Source organism: Rhinopithecus roxellana, chromosome 15 (assembly GCF_007565055.1).
Source record: "Rhinopithecus roxellana isolate Shanxi Qingling chromosome 15, ASM756505v1, whole genome shotgun sequence".
NCBI lineage: Eukaryota > Metazoa > Chordata > Mammalia > Primates > Cercopithecidae > Rhinopithecus > Rhinopithecus roxellana.
Genome location: NC_044563.1, coordinates 100,578,977 through 100,606,913, shown reverse-complemented (window position 1 = coordinate 100,606,913; position 27,937 = coordinate 100,578,977). Strand labels below are relative to the sequence as shown.

Here is a 27,937-nt window from a genome sequence, read left to right as displayed (position 1 = left end):
AAGGGCTGGTGTTAAGTACCTGTGGCTTTTCCAGGTGCACAGTGCAAACTGTCAATGGATCTACTGTTCTGGGGTCTGGAGGACAGTGACTGTCTTCTCACAGCTCCACTAGGCAGTGCTCCAGTGGGGACTTAGTGTGGGGGCTCCAACCTCACATTTCCCCTTACCACTGCCCTAGTAAAAGTTCCTCATGAGGGCTCTTCCCCTACAGTAGACTTCTGCCTGGACATCGAAGAGTTTCCATACATCCTCTGAAATCTAGACAGAGGCTTCCAAGCCTCAACTCTTGCCTCTGTGCACCTGCAACCTTACCATGACATGGAAGCCACCAAGGCTTATGGCTTGCACCCTCTGGAGCAGCATCCTAAGACATATCTGGGATCCTTTTAGCCACTGCTGGAGCTGGAGTGGCTGGGAAAGAGGGATCAGTGTTCTGAGGTTGCACAGGGAAGCTGGGCCCTGGGCCTGGCCTATGAAACCATTCTTCCCTCCTAGTCCTCCAGGCCTGTGACAGGAGGGGCTGTCACAAAGGTCTCTGAAATGTCTTTGAGGCATTTTCCCCATTGTCTTGGCTATTAACATTTGGTTCCTCTTTACTTATGCAAATTTCTGCAGCCAGCTTTACTTCCTTTCCTGAAAAATGTTTTTCTTTTCTACTACAGGGTCAGGCTGCAAATTTTCCAAACTTTTATGCTCTGCCTCCCTTTTAAATATAAGTTCCAGCTTCAGATCATTCCTTTGCTCATGTATATGAGCAAATGCTGTTAGAAGCTGCCAGGCTACATCTTGAATGCTTTGCTGCTTAGAAATTTCTTCCATTAGATACCCTAAATCCATCAGTCTGAAGGTCAAAGTTCTATAGTCCCCTAAGGGATGGGCACAGTGACTCCAACCTCTTTGCAACGGCATAGCAAAAGTGACCTTTACTCCAGTTCTCAGTAAGTTCCTCATCTCCATCTGAGACCACTTTATCCTGGACTTCATTGTCCATATTGCTATCAGCATTTTGGTCATAACAATTTAACAAGTCTCTAGGAGGTTCCAAACCTTTCCTCATCTTCCTATCTTCTTTTGAGCCCTCCAAAACAATTTAACAAGTCTCTAGGAAGTTCTAAACCTTTCCTCATCTTCCTGACTTCTTCTGAGCCCTCCAAACTGTTCCAACCTCTGTCTTTTACCTGGTTCCAAAGTTGCTTTTACATTTTTAGGTATCTTTATAGCAATGCTCTACTTCTCTGGTACCAATTTCTATATTAGTTCGTTCTCACATTGCTCTAAAGAACTACTGAAACTCAGTAATTTATAAAGAAAATAGGTTCTGCAGGCTGTACAGGGAACATGGCTGAGGAGGCCTCAGGAAACTTACAATCATGGTGGAAGGCAAAGGGGAAGCAGGCACTTCTTACATAGCCAGAGAAGGAGGAAGAGGGTGAAAGGGGAGGTGAGACACACTTTTAAACAACCAGATCTCATGTGAACTCATTCACTATCATGAGAATGGAAAGGGGAAAATCCACCCCCATGATCTAATCACCTCCCAGTAGGCCCCTTCTTCAACACTGGGGATTATAATTCATCATGAGATTTGGGCAGGGACACAAATCCAAACTATATCAGTGACTTCTAAGTAAAGAAATACCCTAATGAATTGAGAGTGTGTGCTCAGGTATCAGGATAAAAGCTTCCAGGCAGAGGGTAGAGAAAGTGCAAAAGCACAAGCATGCTTGGTACATTGAGGAAGAGCAAGAAGATCAGTGTGGCTGGAGGAGAGAGACTGAGTGAAGGGGTCAGAGAGTTAAGAGAATTAGTACAGGTGAGATTGTACTGATTCTTTTAACTCTCTGACACCCTCACTCAGTAAAGATCAGATTGTGCCAGGCCTTCAGGTCATTGAATCTAGATCTAGTATCTAGATGCTTGGACTGTGGTGGTAGCAAGAGGTGTTCAGATTCTGGATACATTTTGAGATACAGCTCAGAATTTTGAAAAATAAGCAGGATTTCCTGATTAAATGGTTTTGGAGCATGAAAGAAAGAAGCCCAGGACACCACCATGATTTTTTTTTTTTTTCTGAGTAACTAGAAAATTGGGGTGCCACTAACTTACATAAGGAACAAGATGGGTGAAGCAGATATTGGAGAGAACATCGTTTTGCAGCAAGTTTTCACCAAGTTCTCACCTGACTAGGTTATTTAGCTTAGTCTTTGTCCTCAAAGCTGTTGAAAACGAAAGTAAATGTTCCACTTAGTTAAAACAGAGAAATAGAATTAAATGTTGTATTAACTGGAAGGGTCCTTAGAGGCTGCTTTTTTTTTTTTTAATCTTATTTTAGTTTTTTAAAATTATTTTTAAAAATTTTTGTGGGTACATAGTAGGTATATTTATGGGGTACAAGAGATGTTTTGATAGACATGCAGTGTGAAATAAGCAAATCATGGAGAATGGGGTATCCATCCCCTCAAGCATTTATCCTTTGAGTTACAAACAATCCAATTACATTCTTCACATTATTTTTAAATACACAATTAAGCCATTATTGACTATAGTTAACCTATTGTGCTATCAAATAGTAGGTCTTACTCGTTCTTTCATCCTTTTTGTACCCTTAACCATCCCCAACTTCTCCCAAACCTCCACTACCCTTCCCAGCTTGTGGTAACAATTCTTCTACTCTCTATGTCCAGGAATTCAATTGTTTTAATTTTTAGCTCCCACAGATGAGTGAGAACATGGAAAGCTTGTCTTTCCTTGCCTGGCTTATTTCACTTAACATAATATCTCCATTTCCATCCATGTTGTTGCAAATGACTGGATCTCATTCTTTTTTATGGCTAACTAGTCCTCTACTGTGTATAAGTACCACATTTTCTTTATCCATTCATTTGTTGATGGACACTTAGGTTATTTCCAAATCTTAGCTATTGTAAACAGTGCTGCAACAAACATGGGAGTGCAGATATCTCTTTGACATACTGATTTCCTTTCTTTTGGGTACATACCCAGCAGTGGGATTGCTGGATCGTATGGCAGCTCAATTTTTAGTTTTTTGAGGGGAACCTCCAAATTATTCTTCATAGTACTAATTTACATTCCCACCAACACTGTACAAGGGTTTCCTTTTCTTCACATCCTCACCAACATTTGTTATTAACTGTCTTTTGGATGTAATCCATTTTAACTTGGGTGAGATGACATCTCATTGTAATATTGATTGGCATTTCTCTGATGATCAGTGATGTTAAGTATCTTTTCATATTCCTATTTGCAATTTGTATGTCTTCTTTTGAGAAATGTCTATTCAAATATTTTGCCTATTTTTTGATTAGATGATGAATTTTTTTCCTATATGATTGTTTGAGCAATTTATATATTCTGGCTATTAATCCCTGTCAGAGGGGCAGTTTGCAAATATTTTCTTCGATTCTGTGGATTGTCTCTTGATTTTATTGATTGTATCCTTTGCTGTGCAGAAGAGAGATTACTTTAGAAGCAAGGAAACAGAAGACCAAAGAGGGCAAATGATGCTTTTCTTTCAACTGAAGTGGTGGCAAAAATCTGGCTGATTCTATTGATTAAGTTCCAGAATAACATCTCATGAGCAGATATACTGGTATATCACAACTCTGGGCTCCAGCTAAGATCTGAAGAATATTGACTCAAACAACTTTTTAATCTAGGCCAATTCTTCTGCTTTTATTTGGCCACAGCATAAATGGGAACAAATTTAACACCAGCTATGGGAATATATAGGGAAGAATATGTTGTTTATTGAATTGGATCTTCATCATAAGAAAATTCTCCTTAACAGGACCAGAAACTAATTTCGTTTCAATAACATTTGTTTTTAGGTAACAGCATTTTGGAATAAAAATGAATTAACAGCTCAGGGTTCTAAGCAGCTGTTTAACGTTGGGCAAGTTAGTTTGTATATTGGTTTCCTCAGGTAGAAATTAACTACATAATTAATAATTTTTATATACTCCCTCCTCTAGGAAAACTTAAAGCAGGTACTTGAAAAGTGACAAGGTTGAACCAATTTTAAGTACCCTTCTGGTATTTATATCATTATTACTTTGGTGGGTAAAGTGGAAGTAATGTAGAAATGTATTCCATGCATGCAAACACTTAAATAACTAGCATTCAGTCAGTGACTAATGTTAGTAATAAAGAATCACCGAGTAGGATGCATAGAGGAAATATAACCCTTCAGCAGAGTTCTCAAATTTAAATTTACTAGCATAGGAATAAAAATACATTTAGTAAAAATGGTTTGAGTTATATCTGTAAAGACTGAAAACGAGAGTTCTTACCATAAGAGAGTTCTTATCTTACCAAAAGGGTAAGATAAGAATCACTTGTCCATGGAAAATAGAACTTTTTTTTCATGTTGTACCAAAACACCAAGGCTTTAGTCAACTAGATTTGCTTTATGGTATACCAAAGCAATGGCTTCACTAGTTTCACTGAATTTGTTTTCCTTTTCACCTTCCTTTAGGGAAGTCATATAACTTTTATAGCTTGAACACACTATTATAAGTAGAGGCACATTGATCACATCCCTGAAAGTTGAATACAGCTGCAAATGGATATAGACAAATTCCATTATTGGCTCAACATAATGGGTAGCTTTCCAGCTACTGGCTGCTCATATTATGTAGCTTTCAGTGTAGTTCAGTGTTTTGCTTTTGTAAAATTGATTTTTTAAAAATGTGGGCAAAAGGGGAAACATGGCAAAAAACCTTGATTGACAACCTTACTCCTAAAGGCAATGTGGAAGAGTTCAATGAGGGTGAGCCCTCTCTCGCCTCTGAGGTAATGTGTTCTGACCTGCTCTTTTGTAGCGGAGTAGGGAGTAGAGAGCAGCAGATGCATGGCCAGATGCCCTACTGGTTACCCTGCCAGCTGCTGCAGCTCTGAGGAGCCCTGTGTTCCAGGATGAAATTCATGGTCAGCCTCTGACCAACCTACAAGGGCTCTTGCAAACTCTCAAGGAAGCTGGAGTCAGATAATGAACCACAGACTCTGTTCTGCTTATCTTATTTTAGGAGCCTTCCTCTAAGAGTGTAGCAGTGCAGTATTTCCCTTCCTTATTCTACCAAGCTTGTGCTAAGTAATTACTTTTTCTGAGCTAATTTGTGTTGTTTAGGGCATGCAAAGGTGGAAAAGCTATAAAATAAAAGAATGCTTAACATAAAAACCAGATAATGGTTGGTTGTTGGGGTTCAGGGGAAGATAATAATTTAAACAGGCACACAGAGGTCTTAAAAGTGATCAGTGATCACGTTCTTAAGTGGAGATGGGTAGGAAAATGGTGTTAATTTTGTTATTAATCTTAAAACTAGTTCTTTTCAGCATGTGTGCTTCACAATAATAAAAAATAAGATTTAAAAAATGAAATAGGACATCTGCAAACCTAGGTTTACAGTCTTGCCTTACCACTCATTGCCAGCATGAACTTAAGAGGGAAGTTTCTAGATATCAACCGGTTTATAACCAATTCTAGTATTGTTGAAATCCACAGATGTTCACAGTTTTGGGGGAGGGGATATTGAAACCCTGCTTTTATTTTTTCTTTCAGCTGCATTATGAAAGAAATTCAGAAAACAAAAAAAAGCCCCCAAACGTTTTTCCTTATATTGCCATGCCTGTTCAGGAGTGATCTCCAAATATTTCTTCATGCAGTGAAATAACAAACCCAGCCTCGCCAAATGCCGTGAAAATTAAATAACACCTATAAAGTTATTTGGTCATAGTAAAAACTTTTAATAAATATCAGTTTCCATCCTCCTAGCCTTAGTCAAATTAACTTAATATATGTGTACTTACAAGTTTATATAGTATTTTTATTGATAAAGCTAGAGGGTAAATATATAGTAAACTTATAATTTACTTGACACAATTAGTATGCTCAAAAATCAAACTCCATCAAATTGCTATATTTCATTTTTACTTAGGGTGGATAAGTACATTTCTTTATGACAAGTAAAAATTAGTTTAAAATACCGTGAAAAAATACAATTATGACTACTGAGAACTTACTTGGTAAATACAGGATACACTTCCTTGCAAAATTTAACTCTGACGGTAGAGGTAGTTTGTGTAGTAGTATGTTGTTATGCATTTGATTATTGATTGATACGTGAAATTCTATCTAATTTTTAAAAAGGTTCTTGATAGGGAGTAAAATAGTTTGAGAAACTCCTAAAACTGTGACAAACTAGGGTGCTCTCCACTCAATTTTCTTTTCATATTCTTCTTTCTATTGCTTTTTAATTCATTTGTAGATGCATAAAACATTTTGTGCCTGGCTCTGTGATTGGCACTGGAATTCAAAGATAAGTTCAGGTTTAAGGAATACAGGTAAGAAGGGAAAGGGAAATATATAGTCAGAGATGAAGGTGTAAGAATAGAACACACTTTAAGAACAGTGGTAGCAAAACAAAGCACAGAGTATTCTGAAGAGTAAAAACATAATGTCCTTTTGGCCATGTTGACATCATAGCAAGGGAAAATACAAAAACAAAAAAGGGGGGTCAAACTGTGTTCTTTGGATACATGGTGCAGATTTAACAGCTGGCATTAAAGGAAGAGAAGCCATTTAATGATTTCTTAGTTTCTATCTCATTTAATAAGCAGAGCATTTTCAAACTGGGAAGTCTTGAATAATTATGATTAAGAAGGATTTGAGGTCCATGACAGATGAGGCATTGAATTACCTTAAGCAGAATTCCACAAATCACCAATTTCATAGTAACCCTAACAGGTAACTGCTATCCTTGATGCTGTTCCCTTTCCAGTTTTACAGTTAAGGAATCCGAAGCTGAGAGGGATGACCCAGGTAGTACCTGACAGAGTAAGGATTCCCAACTCAGTCTATCTTTCTTTAAAGCTTTGTTCTTCCAAATATTTTGCAAGGTTCCCCAAAGTTTTCTCAAGTTTAGGTCCCCAAGGACTCAGTTCTCAGTTTCCCTCAATTTGTCCACAATTATTCTCAACTTGAGATCTTGAATTATAAAAGCTCCAAACCCCTCAGAACAAAACCTTTTGGGGTGGCAATCCAGTCTCCGAGTTTTGAAGCTTGAGTCTCCTAAATCGGAATCCTGAGCTGTTAAGGAATTACCTAAATGTTTACCTTTCTGCCCTATGGTGGAAGTGCTAAGTGCTAAACTGTGAATATCAATGGATGTTTCTCTTCTAAACCTGAGTGCTAGACCTTTAGTTAAACTGAGCCAGGAACCAGAAATCGTGTTGGGGATGGGAACTCTCATGTATTCCAGCCATAATAAACATTTTTCAGAGTTTTTTCTGGGCTGCTGACTTATACAACTGTAATTTTCTCTGCCTGCAGGCTGAGTCTCCTCTTCCCTCCTCTCAACTAACTCTCCTTCATTCTTAGGCTAAGTGACATGTCCTCAGAAGGCTTTCCCTGACCTTCCTATTGGGTTGAAAACTGTTTGCTAATCATTTATATGCCACACTACTTCCTTTTTGGTGACATTCATCACCCTGTAATCTTTTGCTTATTCTCTTTTTTTCTGCCATACCCTATTTTTTTCTGTCTGTACCCCCATGTGCCTAACACAGTACCTAGAACATGTTGAAGCTGAGGTTCAGTAACTATTTGAATTGACGAATGAATGAATGAATGAATGAATGAACTGTCACGATCCCAGTGGTGGTGGGTGTGAGGGTTGATAAAGATGTCTGAAATCATACCATATCAGCAAAGAAAAGCATTTCACAATTTTGGTTTTAATAAATGAAAGCTATGTGCTGCATGGTCCTGCCAATTTCTCTCTCCATGTACTCTATTACACATAGCAGCCTCATACAGACTGAAACCTGTACTGTGAGCATTTGGAGCTGTCCCCCATTGTGGAGAGTTAGAGCATGTTCCAGACCTATTATCAAAGTCTTTCTTCAGCACCCTTATCTCTGGTAATCAGCAGCTTCAGCTTGTGCTCTTCACATTTTGAATGTTTCTATGACATCAGATTATCCTTCTTCTCACCCTCCACATCAGAGTTGTTCATCCCAAGCCTCATATGAACATCAACTTAGAATTTCTTTGGATGAATCTTAGTTACAGGTTCATTTTTTAAGATAATAGACTGCATAAACTTGAATGTGGGTATCTTTCCTGACAGCTTAAAGAAGGGAAAAATAAGCTCAGAAAGGTGTGAACCAATGATGCCATAATTACTCATCATCAAAAATATACTTACCATTTTTTTGGTGCATATGTTTTCATCAGTAATTTCTTCCCCCCCCTCGTAGTTTAAAATCTTTTAAAAAATTATTTAAATAGGTTTTTTGGGGAACAGGTTGTGTTTTACATAGATAAGTTCTTTAGTGATGATTTCCGAGATTTTAATGCACTCATCACCGGAGCAGGGAGTTAATTATGGCAAAGTCAAATTATCGTATATAGAGCACATGCTGGGTGTTGTTGACTTGGTCCTCTTGGCCTACTCTTCATGCTTTGCATACTGTTCTCTGACTGTGGCAATAGCACCAATGCAGACCTGTGTGTACTGCATCAATGGGCTTCTTTGTCCCCCAGCACTGGGCTGAGTTCAGCCCATCAGAGGCACTTGTGGGATATCAGAGGGCAGGAGAGTGAGGTCAGAGTATCAGTTCCCTTGGCTCTCTCCTTGATGGTGGGCTGTCAGCCTTCATAGAAGGTCAGGGGCCACTGTCAAGTATCCCTTGTCTTATAGTTATCCTGTCTGGTAACTGTTCCCTCCTTATGCCCCTTCAGACTTAAGCCTACATTGTCCTAGATGTGAGCACTGCTGGGTGCCATGTTGGATTTCCCTAACTTCGGAACACATACTCCTACAGTTCCTTCATTAACTTTTTTAGATTGTCTTATAATTGAAGTATGTTTTTTCCTCCCCAGAATCTATCTTATGCCCAGGATATTTGTGGAATTGGAAAATGCTTGTATAATACACATGATTATGGTAGTCATTGGTAATAGAAGCAAAGAATTTAAACCTCTTCTTTGATGAGATAATTTGGATATAGTTTACTAGTATTACACAGAAACTTTTTAATATTCCCAAGAGTACTCTATTTTGTTCTTAAAGCTTTGTTCTTCCAAATATTTTTCAAGGTTCCCCAAAGTTTTCTCAAGTTCAGATCCCCAAGGACTCAGTTCTCAGTTTCCCTCAACTTGTCTTTAATTATTCTCACCATAAATGTCTGGCCCCAGAACTCTTCCAAAGAGCATTTCAAAGTAGGGAGACATGACACATGAAATAAATTAAACCACCAAGGAGAAGCTAAAAGGGAACAATGACATTTCAGACATTGTTTTATAAAAAGGCAAGTTCCCATAACTTCCGTTATTTACTCACAATTTCATTCTCTCACAGTTTGAGTTCTAATTTATACAAAAAAGATGTCAATTGATGATACACACAAACCAAAAATTTGTTACATGCACCTGACATTTTTCAGTCATGCTTTAGCTGGCTCCTGACTGAAAGTGACAAGCAGCTCAGGCTCTTATCATTTCATTCATAGAATACTAAGGCAGGGTGTGATGTAGTGTGACTGATCAAACAGAAAGTTCGTATTTGAAGAAATGAGAAGAGTTCATGGGAAAAATTGAAACAAAACGAAGAATTGCTATCTAGAAGACTATTTGGAAGTTCAAGGGATTTGGTAGTGCATTGTGAAGATGGGTGCTCACACTCTATGTACAGTGTAAACAAGAGGGAGAGAGAACAGGGTAAGAAAATATTAGTTCTGCCTTTATTTTTATTTTTTTGTTTTGTTTTGTTTTTTGAGACTGAGTCTTGCTCTATCACCCAGGCTGGAGTGCAGTGGTGTGATCTCGGCTCACTGCAACCTCTGCCTCCTGGATTCAGGTGATTCTCTCACCTCAGCCTCCCAAGTAGCTGGGATTACAGGCGCCCATCACCATGCCTGGCTAATTTTTGTATTTTTTAGTAGAGACAGGGTTTCACCATGTTGGCCAGGCCGATCTCAAACTCCTGACCTCAGGTGATTCACCCACCTAGGCCTCCCAGAGTGCTGGGATTACAGGCGTGACCCACCGTGCCTGGCCCTCGTTCTGCCTTTAAAGTCAAGAAAATCTCTGCTTCTGGATCATAAACAAGTCACAAGGATGCCATTAAAAACATGGCTTTCAACTTCCTTTGTCCCCTGTTGAGCTCACTACTTATTTGAAATGAATATAAAATATTATATATACACTAGAACACACTGTGGCTCGACCTTTATATTTTGTTCCTTTTTTCTGTGTAGGATTGTACATTGTAGTCATTTGCAGTCAGGTTAATAGGGAACAAACAGGCTTTAAACTTTACTCCTTTGACAGGAGGAATTAATGTATTCCGCAGTTATGTTCTGAGAGTTTACAATGTGTCCCTCTGCAAAGAGGGGTGAATTCAGTGTGAATAAGGCAAAATCATCATTGCTTTCATAGGACTAAGGAAAACCACTTTCATTGTTTATTGCTTCCTCAACCCCAGAGGAAGGGCCTAGGGTATGTGCCCAGAGATTAAGTAGTCAGGGCAAAAACAGTGTCAGTGTTGTAAAACGAGAACAAATGACTTATTTCATTCCTCTCCCTAAAGTGGTTTGCAAACTTGCTAGTTGTGTATAATGTTAATCTCTAAATATCTGAGTCTAATTATTCCCATTGATAATTGTGCATGTAATAAAATGCAAATTCTGGAATTTCTTTTATTTTTACTTTCCTAGGATGAATCTACATTACTCTTGTGGCTGACCACACTGCCTGGAATAGTTACATTCCATTTACAATTTTAAAACTTCTGCTGTAATAGAATTGTGCTTTAAAATATTTGTAAGGATTTTTAAAACGCAAAATTAAGCTGAGTACTTAATATGGAGCTTAGTTTGTATAAAAGCAGTTCCATGTGATAAAAGTGTATCATAGTTGAACAGGAAGTAGAGAAAATTACTACACATGCTCTGGACTCAAGCATGCAGTCCACTCTACTCAGAAGCTAATTTGCATTGCTGGCATTTTCAATAGAGATGGATTATTCCATCTCTCACTATGTAGGGCAACAAGCACTAAAGGAATCAGGAAAATGAGGTATATAAAAACACGGTTTTCATGACCTAATCTATATTTGAGTGCCATAGGGGTGGTGGCTAATTACACTCTTTCTTAGAACCAGTATTTATATGTTGTGATAAACACCTTATAAAAATACAGACATGAAAATGTAGGTAACTAAGCTTTTAACCTTGCTAAATGTGGCTAAATGGGTGAAGAAAATTTCATAATAAATATTTTCATAAATAGAAGAACCGTATTTGAAAAGTGTGCCCTTGAGCTGAAATGAACATGTCTTTTGCTGACGTAGTGCTATGGAACTATGGGCTGAGTTGTTCCTCTTTTTAATAGATGACTTTGCTGGGTTTCATTTGCTGTTAATGTAAAATTCTACAACATAGTTTTATAAAAACCATTTGCAGAGAGGTTTGTAATATAATCTAGTAACATCTAGTATCTTTCTTGAATTGCTTTCAAATACCTGTTACTTAAAAAGTTGTTTTAGGCCGGGCGCGGTGGCTCAAGCCTGTAATCCCAGCACTTTGGGAGGCCGAGACGGGCGGATCACGAGGTCAGGAGATCGAGACCATCCTGGCTAACACAGTGAAACCCCGTCTCTACTAAAAATACAAAAACTAGCCGGGCGAGGTGGCGGGCGCCTGTAGTCCCAGCTACTCGGGAGGCTGAGGCGGGAGAATGGCGCAAACCCGGGAGGCGGAGCTTGCAGTGAGCTGAGATCCGGCCACTGCACTCCAGTCCGGGCGACAGAGCGAGACTCCGCCTCAAAAAAAAAAAAAAAAAAAGTTGTTTTACACATTTTGCTTTTGTGTAGGAGAGGCAGGGATTAAGCGACACTACTTGTGACATAAAAATACAAATAGAATCTTGTATTGCTTCTCCAGGCTGCAGTTAAGAAAGATAAGGAGAACAGCAAGGCAAGCATTTTGTTCTGTCAACAACATGTGAGCAGCTTTTACTGTGTTCACTACTCATGCAAGGGGTGCTGAATTCATTGTGCCTGCATTTGTAATATGCCTAAAACAATAAAAATTCATTGTGCCTGCAGTTGTAATATTCCTAAAATAAGCAAAAACAAACAAAAATGTATCAGATACATTCTGGCTTTTCAGATACAGAATGACAGAGTTGTAATTCTGTCACAGACTCATATATAGTTGACACAGTGCTAAAGAGATTATGATAATCTAGGACTTTAAAAAAATGTATCTGAAAATTATATCATTGCATATGATTAATATGTGTGGTCACAACAACTAAGACAGAAGATGCTTTAAAACTGAAAAAAAAAATTCTACGGAAATATCTTTGCTGTTCCTTCAAGCAGTTATAAGTACAAAAGCGATAGTAATTTAGAAGGAAATAGGACACATCATTAGGATTAGTGACTTGCTAAGATAGAACTTGTCATTTTTCAAATAAATGGGCTGGAAAATCATAGATTGTTATTTTTAAGTTTTACAATAAAAGATGTCATAACTCAGACATTCTATTTAGCTCAATGTAAACTTAGAATTGGATGAAAAAATAAAGTTTTGTAAACCAGATTAAAAATTGAGATATAAGTAAAGTTGCTAATTATTATTTTTCTTTCTTTAAAAAGACAAACAAAGGGCAGGTGTGGTGGCTCACACCTGTAATCCCAGTATGTTGGGAGGCTGAGGTGGGAGGATCACTTGAGCCCACCAGTTTGAGACTAGCCTGGGCAATATGGTGAGACCCCGTCTCTACAAAAAAAAATGCAAAAATTAGCTGGGTGAGGTAGCATGTGCCTTTAGCCCAGCTACAAAGGAGGCATTGTCTGTTAAGATAGGTCAGAATAATTGTTTCTCCCATTTTAATGGATGAACAAAATGGAGGCTTGTTCTTGATGTTTTGGTATATTACTATTTTGTGTCAGTTTTGTGTCATTTTTTTAGTTACATGAGAACTTATCTTGCAAGTTCTCACTCCCAGTTCTTTCATCTTACTTTTGTAGATCCCTGATCCTATTTTGTTTCTCCCTTAATTTTACAGTTTTTCTTTTTCAAAGCATTCTCCATGTTTGGAAGATATTGTCTCTCCCCCTAATTTTTGAACTTCCTCTTGTCTGCAATAGAAACTATGCAAAGCAATAAATACAGAAGATAAGAGAGAGGAAGTGAAAACCTAAAGAGGTTAGTAGAAGCCAGAAAAGTGACAGAGAGAAAGGAAGAGGGTTAAGAATTTCAGTAGGAAGATGATGGATGGTTCCTCATGTAACAAACCTTGATGATCTCCTGTCTCTTCTACCTCATCCATCTTGTTAACTCAGAAATAATGTGATTCTTCTAGAAACTCACCCCTTACTCAGGAATCACCTTTTGCCAAAACCAGCATTAGGCTCAGTCTAGTTTTTATAAGGGGAAATTATACTCTCTTAGAAAAGACATTATACGGAATATTTCTTTAAAAAGAAGCAAAGAATATCTATTAAGAATCACTAGCTATATGAGGAAAAATTCTGTGAAATACAGAGACCAAAGCAAACAAACACAAAAAAGCAACTCAGGAGTAAGTTCTCTGAATTGTGATCTGTGCAGTCTTTATCATTAACATCCCCAGAGAGAGAAGAGAAAATTTTTGTGCCTTTAAAAGCAGAAAGGTCTGATAAAAAGTAACATTTGAAAATAAAGAAGGTGTTTTTGAAAATCAAAAATATAATAACAATTTTCATAGATATAATCTAAAGTTGAAGAAATTTCCCAGAATATAATAAATAATATTGAACATAAATAATTGGAAATAGAAAAGATAAGAAAATTAAAGGACAATTCCAAGATGTCCAACATGCAAAAAGAAGGAGTTCCAGAAATGGTACATTGAAAGCAGGAAACAAAATGATCAGATAAATAGGGCAAGAATATTTCTTAGAAAAGGGCACATATTTTTTTCCAGATTAAATGGTCAGCACTGTGGAGAAGAAGAGACTCCCTTCAATAAACAACCATGTAATTTTAGAACACCAGAGACAAAGAAAATATCCAGAATCAAAATTGCATCATGCTTCTCAATAGTAGCCACAAAACTATAATTTATTAGAGCAAGGCCTCCAAAATTATCCTCAACTTGAATTCTCTACCCAGCCAAACTATCAGTTAAGTTTAGAGGTAGGACAAAGTCAGTTTTAGATGTACACCTTCTTTAAAAATTCACCTATGCATGCTTTATTAGGCAGCTGTCGGAATATTTGCTGTACTAGAACAAAGAAGTCAACTCAGAAAAAAGAAGATCTGAGATACAGAAAACAAGGACTACAATACACAGAAGCAAAGAGAATCCTTGGAGTGATACTGTAGGAAGATTCAAAGACAACATACATGTATCAAGTCTAAACAGCAACTGGTCCAGATTTTCCAAAATTGAAAAAAAATACCCACATAATATGTCGAATGTATTAAAATAAGACTTACATTGATGGAGAAGAGAGTTTGATTGAATTAGTCATATGTATATAGAGCACTGAGAAAATGAAGAGAATTTTTATCTACTAGGTTTGAGGTTATATAATGAAGCTGTACCTGAAAAGACACTATAGTATACCACTTAGCTGTGATTAGCACTTGCATTGTCATATTTTAAACAGTAAATAGTTATCTAAAAAAGTCATGATATAGCAATTCTGGAATGATACGGCACCATGAAGGGGGTCTCTGTGTTTGTGTGTAAGAGAGAGAGAAGTGTGAAAGTATGGTGTAATGGGAAGTCCATAGGTAATGCCAGACCTGAAAAATCAAGAAGTAACAATATAACCAAAGCCATGTGGTTATAACATTTAAAATTATAAAAGAGCCAGCGAAAATAGTTAAATTGAAATGTATTACCTCTGGAGATCAAGACATGGAGAGAATAAACTAAAATATGCACATGTGCAACTTTACTAAAATTAAAAATGGAATTAAAAATGAAGTAATAGCTACACGACAAAATAGTCACAGATGCTATTCCTTTATAATAAAAGTTGCATATATATTATCTTCTGACCCATTTTAGAAATTATTATTATATTGTATGATTTGATATTAGTCCTTCATGTCATTTTTTGAAACTAACAAAGTTGTCTCTTTAAAAAAACATCATTTTGGTTGATTTTAAATAGGACTTGGGTAGCTAAAGGAATCACTGTTGAATGAAAATCTATGAAAAATATTTGTGAATATGGCAGCATACTCTTCAAGCTCCTCCAAGAAGCAAAATCTGTTTGTGAGTTGCTGAAACTTTACTGTCTTCCTTTCTATTCCTGGCCATTACACTGCCACGGACAGCATTGTCTGGAGACGTGGAATCAAGATTGATAAAGGCCAGTAGGGAAAGCAACTAAGATTCTCCAGACCTGAACATATTGGAGGGAAAGATGGCTTATGAGGTCCTTGGATCTTTTTATTGTCCTCTTTATACTGGGAAGTTTGTGACAGTTTTTAAAGAGGGATGAATCTTGGAACATTCATAAAGAGAAGAAACAATACTCATTTATCACACCTTTTTCTTTCTCTTTAGCCTCCCCTATAACCTAGCCCTGTCCCAGTTCTGCAAAAGCATGCCTTCTTTGGGTTCAGTTAGTGATACCGGTAAGAGTTGAACTTCTAATTGTAATGAGATCCCTTCAAGCTCAGAAGACCTTAAGACACAAAGTTATGAATCAATAACAAAAAAAATCTTCATTATAGCATTTTGATCAGAGGAAGAATCACATCCGCCCACCCCCCTTTTTTTTTTTGATATAGGATCTTGTTCTATGACCCAGGCTGGAATGCACAGACATAATCATGGCTCTCTACAGCCTTGACCTCCTGGGTTCAACTGATACTCTGCCTCAGCCTCCTGAGTAGCTGGGACTACAGGCATGTGCCACCATGCACCGCTAATTTTTCTATTATTTGCAGAGATGGGGTTTTGCCATGTTGTCCAAGCTGGTCTTGACCTCGTGGGCTCAAGTGATTTGCCCACCTTGGCCCTGCAAAGTCCTGGGATTATAGGCATGAGCCATAGCACCCGGCTCACTTTCCCTTCTTATAACAGATTGAAGGACTACATTGAAGGCTGGCCACTGCTCTGACCACTGCCTGCACCACAAAAGTGTTTTTTCCTACCTGACACCTTGATCGCAATTTTCTCCAGTTTGCAGTGATTTTTAGGACAACAGAGTTCAAGCATTTATTGCCCATATTAATGAAACCTATACTCTAACATCTAGCTGATACCTCTGCTAGAGAAAACTTTCTACCTATACCCAACCCCTGTCTCACCCTCCCGAAAAACACTCTCACCTGACTTCTACTCATACTTCCATTTTCAGCTTGTCATTTTCCCTCAGAATCTGGGCTAGATGCCCCGCTATAGGCTTATCGTTATAATTAAGCAGCTGATAACAAATCAATATGCTGATTGCCCATCTCTCCCTTTAGTCTGTAAGACTTGTAGAGGCAGGAAACCCATCTGTTTTTATTTATTTATTTATTTTTTCCACTATTGGCTTTGTTGGACCTAATATAGTTCCTGGACCTGGCATCAGAGGGACTCAATAAATATTTGTTAGCTTGGCTGGATTTGCTATTGTCTCTACTTCTTAAAATGTAGTCTTATATTCTCTATCACATTGTGACTGATTATGAATAAGAGAGTCCATCTTTCCTAAGTCTATACCATCTATAGTACATTAGTTTCTATTTGAATGGCACAGAGTAATTATGGCAATTGCTAGTCTCCACCCCAAATTGGAATGTTAAAATCTGTAAAGTGCTTGGCTTTCTTAGACGTGAAGTTCTTGGAATCCATTAACAAATAAATGCATCTTCATTTTATAATACAGTAGGTCTAGAGATGATGAGACAACATCTAATATACTTGAGGATTGTATTAGATGAATGGCAAGTCATTTGGCACACTAAAATGCTCTTAATATGATTTGTTTACAATCTTTCTGTTTTATTGCAGCCGGGGATCTGACAACAGACTGGCTCACCGGCGGCAGACAGTTCTCCGTGAGAAGGGGAGAAGGTTAGCTAATCGAGGACCAGCATACATGTTTAGTGATCGCTCAACAAGCCTATCTATAGAGGAGGAACGCTTTTTAGATGCAGCTGAATATGGTAACGTCCCAGTGGTGCGGAAGATGTTAGAAGAATGCCACTCACTCAACGTTAACTGTGTGGATTACATGGGCCAGAATGCCCTACAGTTGGCAGTGGCCAATGAGCATCTGGAAATTACAGAACTTCTTCTCAAGAAAGAAAACCTCTCTCGAGTTGGGGATGCTTTGCTTCTAGCTATTAGTAAAGGTTATGTTCGGATTGTGGAAGCAATTCTCAGTCATCCAGCTTTTGCTGAAGGCAAGAGGTTAGCAACCAGCCCTAGCCAGTCTGAACTCCAGCAAGATGATTTTTATGCCTATGATGAAGATGGGACACGGTTCTCCCATGATGTGACTCCAATCATTCTGGCTGCCCACTGCCAGGAATATGAAATTGTGCACACCCTCCTGCGGAAGGGTGCTAGGATTGAACGGCCTCATGATTATTTCTGCAAGTGCAATGACTGCAACCAGAAACAGAAGCATGACTCGTTTAGCCACTCCAGATCTAGGATTAATGCCTATAAAGGCCTGGCAAGTCCGGCTTACCTGTCATTGTCTAGTGAAGATCCAGTCATGACGGCTTTAGAACTCAGCAATGAACTGGCGGTGCTGGCCAATATTGAGAAAGAGTTCAAGGTAGGTCATTAACAACAGAGACTTCACCCTCCACAAGCCACAGTCAAGGTGTATTTACCAGCTTCCACCATGTGCTCAGCACTGTGCTAGTTACTGTGGACACTAGGCAATTTTATAAGTTTATTTAACAAGCCTTTTATTATAATCATTGTAGCGAAAGTTGTGATCGCTACCATTTAGTGATGCTCTACTGTCCGCCAGACATTTTACATTTATTATGTCTAATCTTTATCCCTCCCCCTTGAGGAGACATTATTAGTTCCTGTCTAGATGGGTAAATGAAGGCATAGAAAGTTTTGGTAATGCCCAAGATCAACAAATGGGAAATGACACATCTGGGTTCAGAATCCAGGTATAGTGTTCTCTGAAAAGTCCAGGCATTTTCCTCCCAGAAAACACTATTTCTATGTTCAGAGCACAGTGATAGATGCTGTTGATGTCAGAAAGAAGAATAAGTTTAAGGAAGTCACAGTTGACTTGAGAGACAAATGCACACATGAATAAAAAATAAAACTACCAGGTAGAGGTAAAAGCAACATACTGTAGAAATTCAGAGAAACAATATTTAATTCCTATTAGGCTGCAGGGAAGTTATGTGGAATATGGCATTTCAGCTGTATGTGGTGGAACAAGTAGGAGTTTGGAAGCAGAGAATGACAGAAAAGATATTTTAGGCCAAGGTACCAGCAAAAGCAAAAGATTGGAGATATAAAATAGTAGGAAATTAGAACTTTGACCAGTCAATCTCTTAATAAGAGGTATATGGAGAGATAAATGGTGTCAGATGCTGCCATTGTCCATATGGGCTGTGCTACATGTGGAGAGGATGAAAGCTTGCATCCCTAGCCAAGATCTTCCCCACGGGTATCTCTAAACTCCCTCTACCTGTTTGAGGTAGTTCTGATCTATCTTCTAGTGCCCATCACCTTTTACCATGGATTATTGTTTTTTATGATGTACTTATCTCCTTTACTAAATAATGCAGGTTGGAAACAGGTTTGATTCATCAAGTTACAATGTTTTACAAAAGTGAATATTGGTTTCATTTTTTTCCATTCTATATGCTATGAGAAGGCTTGTTTTTCTATACTCTGTTCTTGAGGTATTTCAGCCCAGGCTTTCCTGGGCAGCTTCTTGGTGCCACTGTCACTGATGTTTCACCCCAGTATCAGATGTCATGTGTCCATCTATCCTCAGGTCCAGTCTATCCAGAAAGGATAGAAGGAGGAAATGGCTACTGAAACACTCAGTATGTGCTTGGCTCTCAAGGTAGAGGAAGGTGTTTTCCTGCAGCTACCTGGCAGCTAACAGGGCAAGACAAGCAAATGGTCCTTTTCAACCCTGTCTCAGATTCTTACCTACTCTTTGCTTGACTCCTAGGACACAGAGAAATTCACCTGATTCAAATTAAAGCATTTTGAACTCTGATAAATATTAATTATTTTCAAAATCTATATTACTAAATTTACATAATTTCAACATTTCTGTTTGCTTTACTGTATCCTTGTTTACATGCTTTCTCTAAACCACTGAAGAGTATTATATTCTTTATTTGTTCATTAATTCACTTGCCTACATCTTTTGAGTCCCTGCTCTTTTTTATTGGGGATAGTTGAGGATGAGGATGGTGAGGCAGTACAAAATACAAAGATAATTCAGTCAGCAATCCTGTCCTCAATTAGTTTATAATCCAATGTGATAGAAAAGATCTGTGTGTAGTAACTATCATATTAGGCATGACCTTATGGAGTGAGGAGGGGGCTAGTGGCTCAAAGGTGGGAAGAATCACATTTAACCAGGATGTAAACTCTTCATGGTCCCTAAATGCATTGCAAAATGTTGAGGTCTCCACATGATGATGAAGATGTAAAGATCTGGACATTCTTCTGTTTGTTCATCACACCCTTCTTTCTGCTCTCATCAGTGTGAAGTGTATGGATTAGCCACTTTCCTCCCATTTATGCTTCTCTATTTGCTCCATTGTCTTGAGCAGTTACCCAGAGCCTCTGAACATGCATACCTTTTTCTAATGCCCTGCCTCTGTGAAGGTTTCAAGGCAAAGAAAAGATAAATCTAACTGAAAACATGAATGTTTTTAGGAGTATGTTATTAATGTCTTTTAAAAATCACTTTCAAAAATTAGATTACTGTTAAACAAGAGTAGCAGTTTAAAAAAATGCTTTTATAAAGTATATCCTAGAACTTGACAATTTTTATAATTAGAAACCTGACTCAAAAGTATTGCATAAGGAGAAAGGGCAGTTGTTGGCTTGATTTTTAAGGCCTTTTTACAAAAACAAACAAGAAAAGATTTCTTCCCTGCCAGGTATCAAGCATTAAAACAAATACTCTTTTTCTCTGAGATTAGTTTGGACAGCCTTGCCACATACAAGGCTGAGCCTCCCTTGCCTTCATGTGTAAACTCACAGGGAAATCACATTCCCCCACCACCCATGGCTACTGTGACACTCACTCTTGTCCCAGCATCCCAGCCTCAGTTTACAGCAGGGTGGGACCTTACAGGAATAGAGAAGTTGATGTCTCCGAGGTGAGGTTTGCTGCTGAGTCTGCTGCTTCTGCCCTTAAAAATAACTTCTTTTTTCTTACCTTAAATAATATATCGCCATGTTAGAAAATAATAATATAAAAAGGAAGCTTTAAAAATCAGTCCTAATTTTGGCCGTCAAGAAATAAACACTGACACACTACAAGCATGCCAGCACGTACCCTTTCGGTCTTTTTTTTTTTTTTTCTTTTTAATCTTTTTAAATAGTCAATTCCCTTAGAGTCTCAGGAAATAAATGTCACTGAGGCTGGATAGCCTAGGCCTGGTCAGCCTCACAGGGACCTGAGAGATTGCATTGGCCACAGGAGATCCTCCCTGTTCATGGTATGTATGTATGTATGTATGTATGTATGTATGTATGTATGTGTGTATGTATGTATGTATTTTGCTCCCTTTCCATCTGAAAGATGTTTGAAAAACTCTGTGTTCATGTGTTCATTTGCACAGTTTAAAATTAATATCTATTTTTTTGTCTTCTGTAAGTATAAATGTTTTTAAGGGATATGATTTCTGCATGACATACATATTGCTATTTAAGAATAGAACTCTTCAGTTCTCCTTCAGATACATGCAAAGGACTCTAAATGTTATAATGATTTCATACCCACCGTCAACTAAGCGAACAATATCTTTAATGTTCAGAATAGCTGCATCTTTCCTTTCACTCCTGAGGTTATATTTTCAGTCCAATTTCCTTCACAACTGTGATTCCTCATATTATAGCTTTTTATTATTGTAAAGTCTCTTAAAATCGCTTTATATAATATCAACATGTATATCATATATAAATAAAATACATGTAACACACATATATATGAAATTTTAGAATTTGTTTCATTTCCTCTTGCTAAAAGGCTCTGGATATTGAAAATACTCTGGAAAGAGTTGTCATTATATCTATTATTAGCATATTAGATCAAAACATACAAAAATAAACCCCGTTGTTAAAATTAATTAATATGGGCCAAGCACGGTGGCTCATGCCGGTAATCCCTGCACTTTGGGAGGCTGAGGCGGGCGGATCACCGAGGTCAGGAGTTTGAGACCAGCTTGACCCACATGGTGAAACCCATGTCTACTAAAAATACAAAAAAATTAGCTGGACATGGTGGCGCACACCTGTAATCCCAGCTACGTAGGAGGCTGAGGCAGGATAATCACTTGAACCTGGGAGGTGGAGGTTGCAGTGAACTGATATCATGCCACTGCACTCCAGTGTGGGTGACAGAATGAGACTCTATCTCAAAAAAAAAAAAAAAAAAATTTTTTTTGAAAAATAAATTTTAACTATGTGACACAATTCTTATTGGACGTATTTTTTAGTGGTATTAATCATGTTCACGCTTTTGCTATATAGTTAAGGAAAGACAAATGTGTGTGTATATATATACACAATATAAAATATAAAATATATATAAAATATGTAATTGTATACACAATTTGTATATATTTATGTATATGTAGCTAAAAATTAGTTGGTATGGCAGCCAGTATGTTATTTTAGTCTTTGTTAATAGGATATATAAATTATTAAAGATTTTATGGAATAAAATTAAAAAAGGATAAATAGTAGGAATAAATATTTCTAGATATAATTGGATAACGATCTTACTGGATTAAAATTTTAAATCAGAAAGAAATCACATAAAAGTTTCATCCATGGGTTTTGACCATTTTCCTGTAAAAATTTTGAATTCTGTAAACCATTCCAAGTCACATTTAAAAGAATCATTCTCACTAAGCTTTTCTGCCTTACCTGTTTGAGATACTTTTCTTTTCTAGCTAATGATGTGTCTGAAAGATATTAAGAATAATATAAGGAATCATTTACATTTCAATACTTGACAAAGCATTGTTTGCTATTCGGTATTCCCTACGGATGCTGTCTTTGCCTAACTCTTTCTGTACTCTCACTCAAGAAGTGTTCATTCTTTGACAATTGTTGGCAAATGAAGGGGGAAAAGTCGTTAAAAATGGCCTTTGTTTCTGTCTTCACCCTGCACTCGCCATCTGAAATCAGAACATCCCAACACGAGCCAAGGTGCTGTATTTCTGTCACTAAGCTTCATCTTCAGCAGAAGTGTGTATTTATTCAGGGAAATACAGACAGCCTTTCAGGGTTTATAGTACCTGGATACATAAAAGGGGGACTATCTGTTGTTTAAAGGGGACTCTCTCTTGTTTGCTCCATGGGTGGGTGGGTGAGCAAAAGATGCATTTTCAAGGAAATCCATTTTAGGAAAGCGGAAGATCTGCAAATTGATTCCCTAAAATTTGTCCATATTCTACAGCTCCTTGGGAAGTATTCATGTACCTCTTTTTGAAGACGATTCATCTATTTTATGACAGTCAGAGAATGAGACTTTCCATAAAGATTTTATAAGCTCCAATATATAGCTTGCTTTTCTAAGCACCTTCCAAATTGTCCCCTACTACAATAACGTAGTCCATTAATGAAAGAGACCATGGGAGATGTTACTGGGTTTCCGAGGCAGTTTTATCCTGTGCCTTGAACCTTCTAAGCCTAAGTTTTCTGTTACTCATATCACCACATGTATAGCTGGTTCCAAGGAGAGGTGACACCAGACCTCAGCAGAGAAATCTAACAATTAGATGGAGCCACAGAAACAAAAAAACCAAGAGATGTTGGGGAGTTGCAGGTTTTAAAAGAAACTGGGGGAAATAAATACTTTTACCTATTCAAATTCAATTTTTATACTGAATGTTTATAAATAGTTTTAGGTTTTGGTAGCATGAGACCTCAGCCATCTTAAGCTTAAAATTGGGTTAAGACAATTTTGGCAACACACACAAAGTCAGTAAAAAACAGAAAACCCAAAACTTTGACTGGTTTTGATACCAAAGAAGGACAGCAAAAACTCTTGGTTTCTCTCCTTGACTTGAGTTTTCATTCAAATAAGGGACAACAGACTTAAAAGACAAAGAGATCAATACCAGGGATGGTCTTGTCCACAAATACATTCCCCAGCATTCTTAATTTCTTTTTAGTTCTCAGTATGGATCTATGACTTACGTCTCTAATTCCCTCTTTTTTTGAACCTATTTACCTTTTAGGTTTGTGTCTTTGTAGTGACACACAATGTTTCCTTTTATTCCCCTTAAAAATCCTCTCTTTGGGGGCTTGTCAGAGGGTGGGGGACAATGGGAGGGAGAGTATTAGGACAAATACCTAATGCATGCGGGGCTTAAAACCTAGATGACAGGTGGGTAGGTGCAGCAAACCACCATGGCACATATATACCTATGTAACAAACCTGTATGTTCTGCACATGTATCCCAGAACTTAAAATAAAAATTAAAAAGGGAAAAAAAATCCCCTCTTTTATACAGCAGGAATCGTCCTCTTCTCTGTCATTCTGGATAGAGTGCTTTTCTGGAGGTCTTCCAGCTCCTTTACATCTTCCTAGAGGTCTGCGCATGGATGTGCACATGGCCCTCCAGATGCCTCTGCTGCTGACTCTGAGAAAGAGGAAGGGTAGAGAAATGCCCGCCGTGTCTGTTTTTAAACCGTTGCTATGTGTATAATATTCAAAAAATGCCTGGCATTGTTTCAAAGATAACTATCCTCCAAGAAAACGGCTGCTTCCAAAAGTACTTTTTGTTGGGACAAAGATGATGTGACTGTTATCAGACCTTAACAGGGTGACAAAGGGTGTCACATGCAAAATAGTCTGTGAGGCAGAATCACAGCTCCAGAAGAATAGAGCTTGGATCCTGACCAAAGAGGAACTAGAAAATGTACCTTAGCTGAGCTTTATGAATTATTTGGTTATTTACACTCTATGCTGTAGCAAAATTTAAGTTGTCCATAATGATGTGAAATTAGAAGGCCAGCAAATGAAATAACCTTTTCAAGGTCATATAGTTATTGAAGTGGCAGAGCAGAAATTCAAATCCAGGTATGCTTTCTTCTCAGCTATGTTCCTTTCATTACATTAGTTAGCAAAATGTGTTGATTACCTACTATGTACCTCACTCCATGCTAGGTTGGGAGGATTCAAAGGTGAGTAAGATATAATCCTTGTCTTGAAGGATATTGAGTCTATTCAAGAGAGACAGAAACATAAACAAATAAATGCAGTAAAGTGATATGGGTGTGTGTGTGTGTATGTGTGTTCTTGTCTTTGAATGTCCTATTGTAGTTTGAAACAGATGGGCAGAGAAAATCTCATTCTCATAGGACTGTAGGTCTGTGACAAGTCAACAGTTAGGGAGGGAGTTAAGTGCAACAGTTTGCTTGATGAGCAACCCCAGCCCCTGAAACTGTTTACCTTCATTGCTGCTCTCCAAGCTTCGTAGCTTCAATGGGACCTGAAAATTCTTATGCAAAGGGAAGAGTGAAAGCTAGTCAGACATTATACTAAGTGTATATAACCAAACACTATATTAACTAAGCAGCCACTGCTGATGGCAACAATCAATAGAAAAATCCTGACATATCTAGGAAAATGTTTTTCTCCAATTCTTGTTTTGAAATTATATTCCATTTCTTTTTACCTTTTCTATAGAATAGTGCCTGATTAACTTTTATATCCTCAGAATCCCACATAGTAGATGCTTTATAAATGCTTGTTAATCATCACCACAGAGCTCCATGATCAATGTGCCATCTGGTGACATTTATCCTGAGGAGCAAGAGAGCCCCAGAGTTATACTTGGTCCCAAGAAGCATGGCTGGCCAATGCAACACTGTATATATGATAGTATTATACACTCATCTTACTGATACGGTTTGGATTTGTGTCCCTGCCCAAATCGCATGTCTAATTGGAGGATGGGCCTGGTGAGAGATGACTGCGTCATGGGGATGGATTTTCCTCTTGCTGTTCTCATGCTAGTAAGTGCTCATGAAATTTGATGTGTGTGGCACTTCCCCTTCACTCTGTCTCTCTCCTGCTGCCACGTGGAGAAGGTGCTTGCTTCCCCTTTGCCTTCTGCCATGATTGTAAGTTTCCTGAGGCTTCTCCAGAAGCAGAAGCCTGTGTAGCCCATAGAACCATGAGCCAATTAAACCTCTCTTTTTTATAAATCATCCAGTCTCTGGTAGTTCTTGAGTGTCAGTGCCTCTGTTGCTGACTGAGAAAGAGGAAGAGACTAATATGCTTATTCTTCACATATATAATCTCATTTTACAAACTCCCATCTTAGTAAGAGAGTGGTATCTATCACAGTGCTGTGCATAAAATATTTGTTGTGAAAATACATGAATAATTGTTTTATTTCCAACGTTTGCAGATAATATCCAGGAATTCCAACATGACTTGATATTTGATAGCATAGCTTTGTGATGGGGACTGCAAAGAGCTAGATACTGTTTGTGAAATAATGAAGACAGTAATAATTATAATTACCATTGATCTGCACTACCCTGTGCCAGGAAGTTGGCATTCGTTGTCTTGTAAAATCTTCATAGCAACCCTAATTCATGGGTACTAATATTATTCCCTTTTTAAACATGAGGATTAGAAGCTTTAAGAGATTAAATCATTTATCTAAAGTCACATAGCTAGTAAGTTTCAAACCCAGGTCTGCCATCTCCAAAGCCCACATAGATTATTGAGAATCAAGGCATGCATTTTTCTCTACCCTGTTAATTTCTATGAAGTAAACTTCATTCTTTATATAGAAAGAAGAGCCAGAGATTAAAATCACAAATCATAACATCTATTATTTAAAATCCAGCTAAGAGGAACTTTCGAAAGGATCATTTTAACAGGGGTTTTTTTTTTTTGTAGTTTCTAAACTGTGTTTCATTAGCCCACTATGAGTTATCTCTTTTCAACTTTTCAAAGGTTAATAGGCAAGCACCCATATCTGATTAATGAATGTACGGTGTAGGTGTGTGATCCAAAGACATGACCCAGAATTAAGTTAACCCATCAGCTTCACTTTTCCTCTCACGGAACCAACATCATAGTGCTGCATTCTAGCTAATGAACTACCACCAACATTGCATTTGAGTGAGCTTACATGTCAGTTACTTAAAATATGGATTAATAGTAATGTCAATAACTTAAAATATGAAAATATTTGTAAATGATTTCCCAAGTAGAAAAAGTGCATATTTCTGAAATCATAGTCTTATTCTTTCTTTCTCTCTCTCCTTTTTCAATAGGTATTTTTGCTTAAGAAAATGTCTTAGGAATTAGTGATGAATTGGACAAAAATTTATAGATTAAGGTATTAAATACCACAAAACTCTTGCACTTTACTTTTTCAGTCCATGTGGTTTCTGCTTTAAAAAATTGTTACCTACATTTGTAAGATCATACGTTCTTTTCCAATATCTAAATATATCTGAGCTTTCTTTGAATTCTAGAGAGCACTGATTTTGACAATTACTTTGTTGCTTTTAAAAGGACTAAGAATTCACTATACTTGAACTCTACATTCCAGAGAAGACAGGTGCATTAAATTTTGTCTTAGCTCCATGGTATGTTTTGAATATCAAGAGATGGCCTGTTTTCAGATCTTCTCTTTGATAATGTAAAATAAAGTAGTTATACTTTATTGAATGCTTGCTAAATGCTCACAACCATGCTAAGTCCTTGGCATACATAATCTTTTTAATACTTATTTAATCTCACTAGACCTCACTGTTCTTATCTGTAAAATGAGAGTAATAAGAACCCCTACCTGATAGACTGCTTCTGACTTATTAAAGGTCACATAGCTCATAAGTAAAAGAGTTGGGATTTGATTACATATATCCAGCTCTAAGCTACCAAGTCATAACTACTGTAGTATAGTGGACATGGACAAATATGTACCTCCGTGTCTAAGAGTTTGTCCCCATGGCCCTAACAGACTATTTTATAAAATGGGCAAAGCCATTTCCTCGTAACACTCTATATACTATCTGCCTAGACATCTGTTTATAAGTAGTTTGAGCCATTCTCAGCTAGAGATTCTCAAGTAAGACACAATTTGCTTTATTAATTTGCTTTTCTGGAATCTTTTTCGACCTGCATTTTAGCAAATTGTAGCCTGTTTAGCAGTTACTAAACTGCACTGACATTCACTTTTGGCATGATTTACAGAAAGGAGCCCAAGTAGGTACCTTACACATACCTAGTATTAAGCTATTCTCCATGCAGACACCCCCCAAATATGGCCTTATTGACTGACATCCAGAATCACATACATTTCTCTAGATCTTTCCAAAGAAATCTCTTCATCCTATAACACCCTGGTTTCAGGAAAAGGAGACAACTAACTTTAAATCTGCAGCGCTGGGTTTAAGAGAAAAGTCTGTCATTGAAGCTGTGTGAGAACCTTAGCTTTTTCATGTGCAAAATGGTAACAGTATTTGCTCTGCTTGTCCCCTCAATTGTTTCAAAAATCAAAGTAGAAAAGCACTTCACAAATAAGAGAGATAAAGTGGCATTATCCCAAAGGCAAAAGGCTTGGGGCCAAGAAGATTTAGGTTTAAAGCTTGATTTTGGTGCTTACTAGCTGCATGATTTTGGACACACAATTCAACCTGAGCAATTGTAAAGATTAAATGAGATAATACCATCCACCTGCAATACAACAAGCTCTA

The 27,937-nt window shown here is 37.6% G+C and overlaps 1 protein-coding gene across 1 annotated transcript in view; it reads left to right on the top strand.

Annotated features, from left to right (window-relative positions):
• Window positions 1-27,937, top strand: part of TRPC6 (transient receptor potential cation channel subfamily C member 6) — a 146,065-nt gene that overhangs the window by 73,715 nt on the left and 44,413 nt on the right. Inside the window, exon 3 of the mRNA XM_010358883.2 lies at window positions 17,033-17,807. Within this exon, the coding sequence (XP_010357185.1) occupies window positions 17,033-17,807 (775 nt within the window). The remainder of the gene's footprint in view (window positions 1-17,032; window positions 17,808-27,937) is intronic.